The following is an 11,096-nucleotide window of genomic DNA, read 5'->3' as shown; positions in this document are numbered from 1 at the left end:
GAAGCTTCGAATGCACGTTTTCCTTTCTTTTCTTTTTTTTTTTTTTTCTTTTTTTTATTTCATTATTTATGTCCTTTTTGAACTTGCTTCATAACTGACACTCTCCGCGAAATTTAATATCTCTAGCGAACGCTAATTTAGTTATGAACAAATAGAAACATCGAAAAGGCCAACCGATGGGATGATGAGCAATGAAGTTGAAGGATAACCTGCACCATTAAATTATGCTTCTTTACGATTAGTTGTTTCTTATAACGCTTTTCGCGATTTTCAACCGGCATTCTGAGCCGTCAAACAATCATACGACACATGCGTAATATGGCAGACAATAGTGTAAAACATGCGCTTTGGGCCATAGGTATGCGCAACAACAAAAAACGCAGCACCACTAATATCATCCCGAATTCTACAACTTTTTGAATCCAATATAATCTGAAATATAATCAAATAAATTAATGTTATATAATATATAATATTATATATTATATATTATAAATTATATAAAAATATATATAAATTATATAAAAGGATTATTTTTTTTAGACGTATTTTATGTAATTCTAAAATTTAAAATTCTAATTTCTTTTTATTCGTTATTTGTCAATATTTTCAATATAATTATATAACTCATTTTACAAAAAGGAAAAATAAAAAAAAATTTATAAAAATTGCACTGCGTTCCATTTTTTTACTTACTTTTTAATATGTGAACGAGCAGCTGGCAGTGTCTCCGGACTGTCCTTAATAATGAACTGCCGAATTCCCAATATGTATTGTTCCAAATACGATGGCCAATTAATTTGTTTGACATCGAACATAAAAATTTGTCGATCTTCAGGACTAAGTTCACCGCTTAATTGTCGAACATTGTCATCTCTGAAGTTCCATTGTTGCATAGTAAAGTACTCTAAGCATTTGACAGCCTTATCGATTTTCTCATGTAGACCAACCATAATGGCTGGTTTGCCTCTCAGTCGAAAAATGAAATCCAAAATATGCGCCGGTAAAAGGTGCTGGAAGATCTTGCATACATTGTTCACTATAGCGAATGTATGGCACTTGCCATCCGGCCACCAAATTGTGTCATTCGGTGGATGCATTCGATTATATTTTAATATCAGTTCAACGAACTGCTGCCAGGTGATTGGGTTCTGCTGACCTGTACAACAATGATATATGGGAATTGTTTTCGTGCGATTTGTCGCAGTCCTCCATGCCGTGCAAATCATCAAGTTTATTACTATATCGACTGGTACTAAATCTGCCACCATATTTTTCTGACACAACATAGATCTGTAATAAAAAATATTTATTCATTAATAATTAATTCAATCATTTGAAAAGTTTGGGACAAAAAATATCAATCTTTTAAATAGTTAAAATTAAATTATTCCATAAACAATTTAACTCATTATTATTATTATTATTATTATTATTATTTGTTTCTTTCTCTATCTCTTAAATTTTATAATCCAAAAAATTATTTTATATGATCTTTATATGATTCTTTGATTGACTCAATCTTTAAATTACAATGTATTTTTTTTTTAGATATAAGAAACTTAATTTCAATATCAAAATTTACAATAATTTTAACATTAGATCAAATTCTTCTGCCCTAAAAAAAAATATCTAACTAGACTACAAGACGAACAAATAGTTCAAAGTTACCTGAAGAAACCTTTGCCAGCAGCGGCAACAATTCCAGTTGGTCCATTTAAATTGTCCACCCATCCAGATACTGGTTCTCTAAACGAAGAAAGAACGATAGAGGGTCTTACAATTGCAATCGGCAAATGACCACATTCGGATTGCAACATCCTTTCAGTCAGAGCTTTGGTAAACGTATAGGTATTCGGTCGTTTACCGATCAAAGTCGGTGTTATATTATCAATCATCTGGCTATCCATTAATTTCGTCAAAGCCATTATTTCTTCTGGTTCCGCCGACACAGGATAGATCTCCTCAGCGACATCGTAGCGGTCACAATTACAATATGCCGTTGAAACATGGATCAGAGCCTATAAATAGATATAAATATTATATTATTATATAAATATAAATATTAAATTTATTCTTCCATAGATATTTATCTTTTTTTTTATTTTGATTATGAAGAAAAAAACACATATTTCAAACAATATTTGAAATTCAAATTGGTTTTTTGCTCAAAATGGAATTACAACAACTTCTTCAAATAAATTTAATTATTATTTTAAGATGATCACAATTATTTTATCATATATATAATTATTTTATTATATAAATCAATTATTATACATTATTGCATATTTTTTTTTTATCTGCATCATATTATCACATTTATATACGAGTTTTTATATATCACCGTATATTATAATATATCTCTATACATCTAATATATTTACCTCTAAATTGTGCATGCGATGACATAAGTTCAACAGTTGTTTAGTGCCGATCATATTGATGTGAACCGAACGCTTCAGCGGTTCGTCGAATTTCACAGTGGCAGCAGAATGAAAAACGATCGACACGTCTCTTATTATAACATTTTGATCAGCTTCTGAGATGCCCAATTCATGCTCTGTCACGTCTCCAGCTATAGGGATTATCTTCAAAAGATCATCAGGAGCGTCTCGACGCAATTTATCGAACAGCTGTGAACATTTTGACATGTTAATAATAAAATTATATAAGTGACGAATTAAAAAATTATATATTTTTACAATTATTATTTATTTATCAAAAACGCAAAGATATTTTTGACAAAATAACAATATTTTACAAAATTAACAAATCGAATCAAGATCTAACGTTTTTTTCTATTATACAAAATTTAATTAATCATAATTAAAAATTTCATATTTCAAAAATTTTTTTTTCCGATCCATATTCAAAATTAATCTATGGAAAGAAAAAGATCGATCTATTTGATTAATATTTAAAATTTAAATTTTGTATCCCCGATTTTGAATTAAATTCCTATTACATAAACCTCTTTTTGGAGCATAAGAAATTTCTAACCGAGTTTTATGTACCGATTAGTTAACAGGCTTTAAGTTTAGAGAAATTTTACATATGCAATACGTGACTTTCTTAACCGATGATTTCTTAAACTTAAAACTTGTCCAAGTTTGAAAGACAGCACGAAACTTGAAACTTCTTTTCTTCGAATTTTTTTTTAAAGGCAACGAAGTAAAATAAGAAATAATCGTACCGGCACATCTAACAATTTCTGTAACCTCTGTTGAATATCCTGACTCTTTTTAGGTCTCATCAGAATATAAATGTTCTTTATTCCAGGACAAGATCTGAGTAATTTTTCAACGAGAACTTTGCCCATAAATCCGGTACCACCGGTGATGAAAATAGATCTGTCCTTGTAGAAATCTCTTACAGACGTACATTGGTTGTCACTTATTGTGCTCATTTTGATGCCTTTTTTTCACTATGTCACTGTTTGAATGAACAAAATAATCCTTAATTATTTTCTCTTTTTCTAGATAATCCCCAGTGATGGCGCTTTTTTTAAAAAAAAAAACCTTTCTGTTGTTTACAAGCCTCTTAGAAACTTTTTCGCTTCGTTTTTCCTTCTCTTCGGTTTTATCTTTGGCCTTGCTTGAATCTTCTCTATCCTTTTTTAGGATATAGATCTATATGTATATACGTATATAAATATATAAATAATATATGTGTATACATATATATACATATATATTTCTTCCTTTTCGTTTCTTTTTTCCGTTCGTTCGTTTACGGCTGTACAAGTTACGGAACAATGAATATCGATCCCTCAAAGATGGAGAAATAAAATTTGAGAAAGTTACAACAAAAATGATATACGTTCACGTGATTCCAAAGTTTTCCAAGTTTTTCAAGTTGATTACGGATATATTTAATTTCTATTGGATTCATTTCGTGTCTTCTAGCGACCACAGTATTCGTTCACCTAAAAAAACAAGAGAAAAGGTTAAACATTAGAATTATTCATAATTATTTATTCGCTAGAAAAAGAGAATATTTTATTTTAGAGATTTATTTTATTGTCTTTTTTCTATCCTTTTTTTTTTTAACAATCAATATGAATCAATATTGCATTTTGAACCTCAGAGGTCATTTTTTACTTAAGATTAAGTAATAAATTATTAATAATGTTATGGAAATTTTTTTCTGAATAATTAAAAAAAAAATCGAATTCAAGTTCAAAGTTAAAGTTTTAAGTTCACTTTTATTTAAATTTTAATATTTTCGAGATAATTTTAGAAAATAAATCCGAATTAATTCGAATAAATCCGATCCAATCCGTGTCAATGAATATATTTTGAATTCTAAATTTGGAAATAAACATGGAAATTTTTTTCTGAATAATTAAAAAAAAAAATCGAATTCAAGTTCAAAGTTAAAGTTTTAAGTTTACTTTTACTTAAATTTTAATATTTTCGAGATAATTTTAGAAAATAAATCCGAATTAATTCGAATAAATCCGATCCAATCCGTGTCAATGAATATATTTTGAATTCTAAATTTGGAAATAAACAGAATTGCATATCTTTTCTCCAATCTATCTCCTTTTTAATTATTCAAATTTCAATATTTACATATATGTATATTACATGTAAAAGTATTCATTTTAATCATGTATCTCATTCATCTTATCATTTTTAATCGATATATCATCATATTATCGTCATTTATATGTAAAATCTTGAAATATTTTGCATATCACTAATATTAATATTAATATAATATTAATATAACAGTAATATTTTTATATTACTATTATTGCTATAATATACAGAATAATTATAAATATAAAATTATATTAAATTGTAAAATCGATAAAAAATAAATAAATAGAAAAATAAATATTTAAATAAATTTGTTATAAACATAAATTAATCTTCAATAACTCATATCAGAAGTTTTTCAATTTCAAAAAAAAAAAAATCTCTATTCATATATTCCATATGTCAGCATAAATATTTATTTCAACAATTTGAATTCGCTTATTTAATAAAATATTCTATTTCTTTTTGCTTTTCTGCTTTTCTTTTAAAGCCCATCGACATACAACTTTTCAGAATTAGATCTATGTGCACAATTTAAACAACAACAAATTAACAACAACAATAACGTTCTCCAACAATTAACAACAATTTCCAAAATTACAACTCCACAGTTTATTGTGGATTTTCGAATCTTATTTGTTTTAATCTATTGCAACAAATTAAGAAATGATAGAAACGTTTCGTTAGAGAAAAACGGTTCCGATAGGATTCTAGGTCAACGTCCCAGCTTTGAAACGGTTACGAGAATCCACCCGTTCCATGATCTCCGCGAAGACTGTAGGAAGAAAAGAGGGGAAGAACGTCGCTCGACCCCGTTACATGAGAACCCGTTATGCGACGAACAATGACCGCGACCGACTGACTGACAAATACATCCTTATTTCCTTTCCGTTTCTTTCCGTCTAATCGCGTCACTTTTTTTTTTTTTTTTTTTTTTTTTCCAAAAAAAAAAGAAAAAAAACGTATAATTTTTCTCGGTCGCTAATTTTTTTTTTTTTTATAAAAAGCCCGCCAAAATACAATGTGCTGAAATGAGGCGAAGAATATGAAGGTGAACCTTTTATAAAGAGAGGGAAAAAAAAAAAAAAAAATACGCGATCGAGAGAAATTATACGATTCTTTTCTTCTTCTTTTGGAAAAAAAAAAAGATATGAAATTGTATATATTTTTTTTATATCGTAATATTTCTTATATTTTTAGAATGTAATATGCGTAGGTTTTGACTACTAATTTTGTGATAATACGATCTTATATGAATATTATGTAAATTTGGTTGTCAGCCGTTATATATATATATATATATGTGTGTGTGTGTGTGTGTGTGTGTGTGTGTGTGTGTGTGTGTATTAATGTATTCGATACAAATACCTTTTTTTTTCCAGAATTTATTATTTTTGAAAATTTAAAAAAAAAAAATTGCTCATCGATGACAAATTTCAAACATCTGAAATGTCTGAAAGTGTGAAAGTGTTAAATATGCATAAAAAATATGTAAAAAGAAAAAAGAAAATGTGATAAAAGTAGCTTTGTCTTGAATTCAAGAAAAAGAGTGTGCACATTTTACCTTTTTTGCAAGTATGTAGAAAATTAGTCAGCGAATTATACTTGTTTTGAAATACTATCTTTTCTTTTTTTTAATATAAATTTAGTTTTAAATAAAAATGGATCGAAATAGATTTAACGAACTAAAATTTTTGTTCCAATAAAAGTATTTCCATTGTAATGAACGGTCGTTTTATTTTTTTCAAGATATGTATATGACAGCTTAAACTGGAATTTGATGTACGTAACAACGAAAGTTAACAACACATAATTATAGACACATCGATCATTATACGCATAACATCACTAGAAAATTATAACTTTGAAAACAATTATTGGCTCAGGTTCGTGTATCACACAGTACAAGGGTGGAAAGAAGCATGTAATTTTAATAGTGATGAACACAAAGCTACAATAGTTGCTGCATTAGGTAATCGTAAATCATTATGAAATATATATGAAAATATATCTGGAAAAAGTGAAAGTTTATTTAAATATTTTCTAGAAATGAAGGTATAATTCAGCAATAGAAAAAAAAATTTAATATAACATTTAAACAAATAAATTCAATTAATGAAATTTAAAGATAAATTTCGATATATTTTCAAATGATTCTAAACATATCTCCGTGATCAATACAAAGCATACGGTACTATGACCATCGGTTTTCAAGTATAATGTTTGGCAGATTGCCAGAACAATTATTCTCATTTTTTTCCCATTAGTATATATATTTATAGTTTACTAACGAGAATGAAATCGGAAAATTTTGACCATAAGAATATAATAAAAAGACCTAATGATGCATAAAGAAAGATGTAAAGATATTTTATTTTAGTTATAAACTTCTACTTTCGAAGCATTAACGAAATTTCTCCAAAGAAACTAGTTTCTTGGTATTCGTGCAATTAAAGTTTTTAAAATATATTAGTTATATATTAGTTTTTAAAATATATTAAAATAGAGTAAGTTAAAAATAATCGAATATATATGATTATTTAATTATAAAACTAATTTTATATTATATAGAATTAATTGATTTATTTATGATTTACATTTAAAAATATTTTAAATGTAAATAGATATATTTTAAATGTAAATAGGCGTAAATAGATTTGTTCTCATCGTTACATAATACTTATATAATATCACAATTATTTTTTAAAACAATTAAATACAAATTACAAATTGAAGGAAAATTTTCATTACTTCATCCAACAATTCAATAATTACTCTCATTAGAATATATTTAATACTTTGAATACTTCTTTGACAGAATGATAAATAACATTAAAATACTATTTTAAATACAGTACATCTGTGATCATTTTATAAGAACAGTTACATAATGCAAAAGGTCTTTTCAATTACCTTGGATGATACTGTGTCTAATCTTGTTAATATAATAGTCAATATTCCAAACCTACTTATTCTGACTTTCACCCACTATTCTATTGGATTTCAAAGAATTATAAATCAACTTATATATAATATTTTTTTTCTTTATATAAAATCGTATTTTTTCTCGTTTTATATTTTTAATCTTTTTACCTGTACACCTGTTTTAATTCCACCTAATTAATTTTTCTTATTGCTACATCTCTTTTTTCCTCCTCTCAACAATTCTTCTTACTATTTATCGATTCTTTTATTTATTTCGCATTAATTAGCGTCTGCGATGTCTCATTTTTTTTTATATTATGTATGCAATTAACCTGTATTCTTTGCCACTTTTAATTCGACGTTTCTCTTTCATTTTATTACTCTCCTTTCTTCTCATTTTCCTATCATTTTCTCTTCACTACAAATCTTTGTTTATGATTAATCATCATGCTCGAAAACATAAGAGAAAAGTGAAATTTTGTCACTTTCTTCTTTTCTTTCTTTCCTTTTTTTATTAAATAATTTTTTTATCGAATATAAAATATATAATTGGTAACGATTTTACAACATAATTTTATTATTTAATCTATTAGTTTCATTATATCGGTCATAAAGGAATTATCGAAAATAATTCAACATAACAGTACAATACAAGGATCATTAAAATTTCAAGACGCGTTCCTCTTAAATTACAAAGACGCGTTCTTCCTACCGATCATTTTCACATTACAAATCGTAAATCGATAACCTCGTGACATAGTTTTCACAAATTCGAACTAGATGTATAGTATGCATTGCTTACAACCGGTATGTATATTTCAATTTTTTATTTCATTAAATGAAACATTTTTTATACATTTTTAGAATATATCTTTAAATTTATAATTTCGATAAAATTGTTCTTCTTCTAAATAATTCACTTCTTTTTTAATAATAAATTGTAAAAAAAAAAATAAATTACTATAATTTGTATTCATTAAAACGAAGTTTCAATAATTTAAAATGAGATAAAAATAATGAATTCATCGATAATTGATGTGTGTATGCATCAATTATAGATTAATTTCATTTAATTAAATTTTATTTTCAAAATAATCGATTCACGTATCGATAACATTAAATAATTTATACGTGTGAACGTGTGACAAAGGCAAAAAAGGAGAGAAATTTTACAGTTCATTTACGGTAATCAAATTGTACATGCAAAATTGCGAAATACTTCGCCAAAATTACAAATTTCTTACATCACAATGCGCACGTCAATTGTGTAATTAGATGACGACTACATGCATGGATCGTGAACTTTGGTCGAAGCAAATGAAAAAAATTCAATAATATCCGAATAATATAAATACAATGAATGAATCTATTTTCAAACAAAGACGTGAACGATATTAATTCAATACTAATTTTATTTTAATTCTACTTAATTTCTTATTGAATTTAAAATGATCAAAAAAAAAATGAATATTAAATTAATTTGAATGAATAATAAATAATTAATTAAATTATAAAAATCAAACGATTATGAGCGATCAATTCAATTGCATTTTATTTTTTTTTCTCTTGTGCAAAGAAAAAACTATAATTATCGGAAAGAATCGAAAATAAAGAAATATATTCTATACATTCCTAATAATTTAAATTTTTTTCTTGAGTAAAATTTTTTTTAAAAGAAGAATGCAAGAAAATTAAAATCAAAGATGATTAATCCATGTAAAAATTATTTAATTTCTGCGTAAGGAATTTTCTAAGAAATATAATTCAGCAAACACGTCATGTTTACATAGCAAAGCATTTATGTTGAGAAAAAAACAATTCGCATAAAATGTTAAATTTTCCTCTTTTATTTCGATTTTTTTTTTCGCACGTGTTCCGTCCATTAGTTTTTTTCCGAGTTCATTAACATTCTATTCCTATATACGTTTTCCTTGCATTCATTTTCTATTCTGAGTTTATACTTTGTACCAATAATTTACTTAAATTAAACTCGAATAGAATCATACATTTAACTTTGAAAATGTTAAATTTAAAATCGAAATGTTATAAATTATAATACGTGTAATTAAATCGTAGATAAAAATCATTTTTCACGATTCAATAATATATCCTATATTTCACGTTGTTGAATGTCATATTGTACACGTAATAATTTCATTTAATTCGTAAAGATTGTTCTCAATATCGAATAATTAATTCCTGATTGTTGATTAATTGATCGAGCACATAATCATATAATTAATTTGACCGTGATTCATTTTGCGTTTATCCGCAACGTCTACAGTTTCGATTGTAACGTGATAGTATCAATGTTGTGGCCAATGACCCTCGCCAAAGAGGAAAGGAAAGAGGAAAATAAGCGTGCGAGGGACAAAGAGAGAGAGAATAGAGAGGCCGACGGCCAGACGACGTAGCACGTCGTACCACGATGAAATTTCCTTTTTAACCACCGATTAAACGATTCAAACTTCCGGTTACAAGTTTAATTCCCAGGATTCTTCTTATTTGGTTTAAGTATGCCGTATTTCAACTTTAAAAACAGATCTTCCGTATCACGTTTCGCGTAAGGAAGAAAGAAAAAGGAGGATATCGGCATCGAGAGAGAGAGATCCCGGCATCGAATCCCGAGATTTAGAAATATAGAATTTCAATATGAGAAATGTATGAAATGTGAGAATCTATAACATCACGTTCTATAACATCGGTTCAACCCTTAGAGTGACAACCGTTATAAGTCCACTCGCTACTATTACCGACTGTTTCCGATCAAATTTAACATTCACGGTCATCGTTATTACCATCACTAAATGATAAATGTCAATTGAACTGCGAATATAACATTTTGATATTCTAGGGTCAACTTCAATTCTAATATCTCGTAATATATAAACAATTTAAAGAAAAATGGCAATATTTTTTACATATGTTTCATATTTGGAGGTTATAATAGTTATATTGAAACTTTGAAAACTTATTTAACGAACAATCGCTCTAACAATAATCATTTTTAATTATTATTATTTGCGAACAAATGATATATTCTAATCTTTTTCTTTTAAATAATGATAAGAAATAAATAGAATTTGTTTGAATTCGCTTACCCATTTTATGCCATTGACCATTGACTATGTTAGACCTGTCCATGAAAAAGAAAAAAACAAAAAGAAAACTTAAATAAAAATCTTATAATATTTGAAATAAACGATAAAAATGATGTATCAAATGATAAAAAATGATTAAAATTACTTTTTTAATGATAAAATAAAATTTTTAAAAGAAAAAGCTGAATTATTAACCGATCATAAATTTATAGAATAATACAATAATTTCAATTCTGTCCGAAAATCTGATTTTTTTTAATCCGAATTGACGTCAAAGTATTTAATTGACTGGAAATGTTTACTTGATCCCGTAATAGAATTCTCACCCCCTAATATCTTTGAAATCTCTAATCAATTTTTAGATGTTAAAATGATTTAATGTGCCATAAATATTCATATTTTTGTAAATGAACAGGAGGAATTAAACGTAACACGTAATTTATCATTGCAATGATTTCTACATGTTTCAATTAATGTACAAACGATATTATAATAATTTTTATTATATTTGTATCAATCACTG

At 26.6% G+C, this 11,096-nt stretch overlaps 1 protein-coding gene across 1 annotated transcript; it reads right to left on the bottom strand.

Moving 5' to 3' along the window:
- Positions 1-17: 17 nt before the first annotated feature.
- LOC102671066 (putative fatty acyl-CoA reductase CG5065) lies at positions 18-3,647 on the bottom strand. The gene is made up of 5 exons (XM_006615591.2): positions 3,197-3,647; positions 2,388-2,636; positions 1,672-2,021; positions 697-1,293; positions 18-432 (listed from the first exon to the last, which is right to left on the bottom strand). Exons 1-5 carry the CDS (start codon positions 3,407-3,409, stop codon positions 291-293), a joined length of 1,551 nt encoding a protein of 516 aa, XP_006615654.1. The 5' UTR covers positions 3,410-3,647; the 3' UTR covers positions 18-290.
- Positions 3,648-11,096: the final 7,449 nt, after the last annotated feature.

The sequence above is a fragment of the Apis dorsata genome, unplaced genomic scaffold (genome assembly GCF_000469605.1).
Source record: "Apis dorsata unplaced genomic scaffold, Apis dorsata 1.3 scaffold_227, whole genome shotgun sequence".
NCBI lineage: Eukaryota > Metazoa > Arthropoda > Insecta > Hymenoptera > Apidae > Apis > Apis dorsata.
Note: the sequence above shows the minus strand (reverse complement) of the source record. Positions and strands in the feature narration are given on the sequence as shown.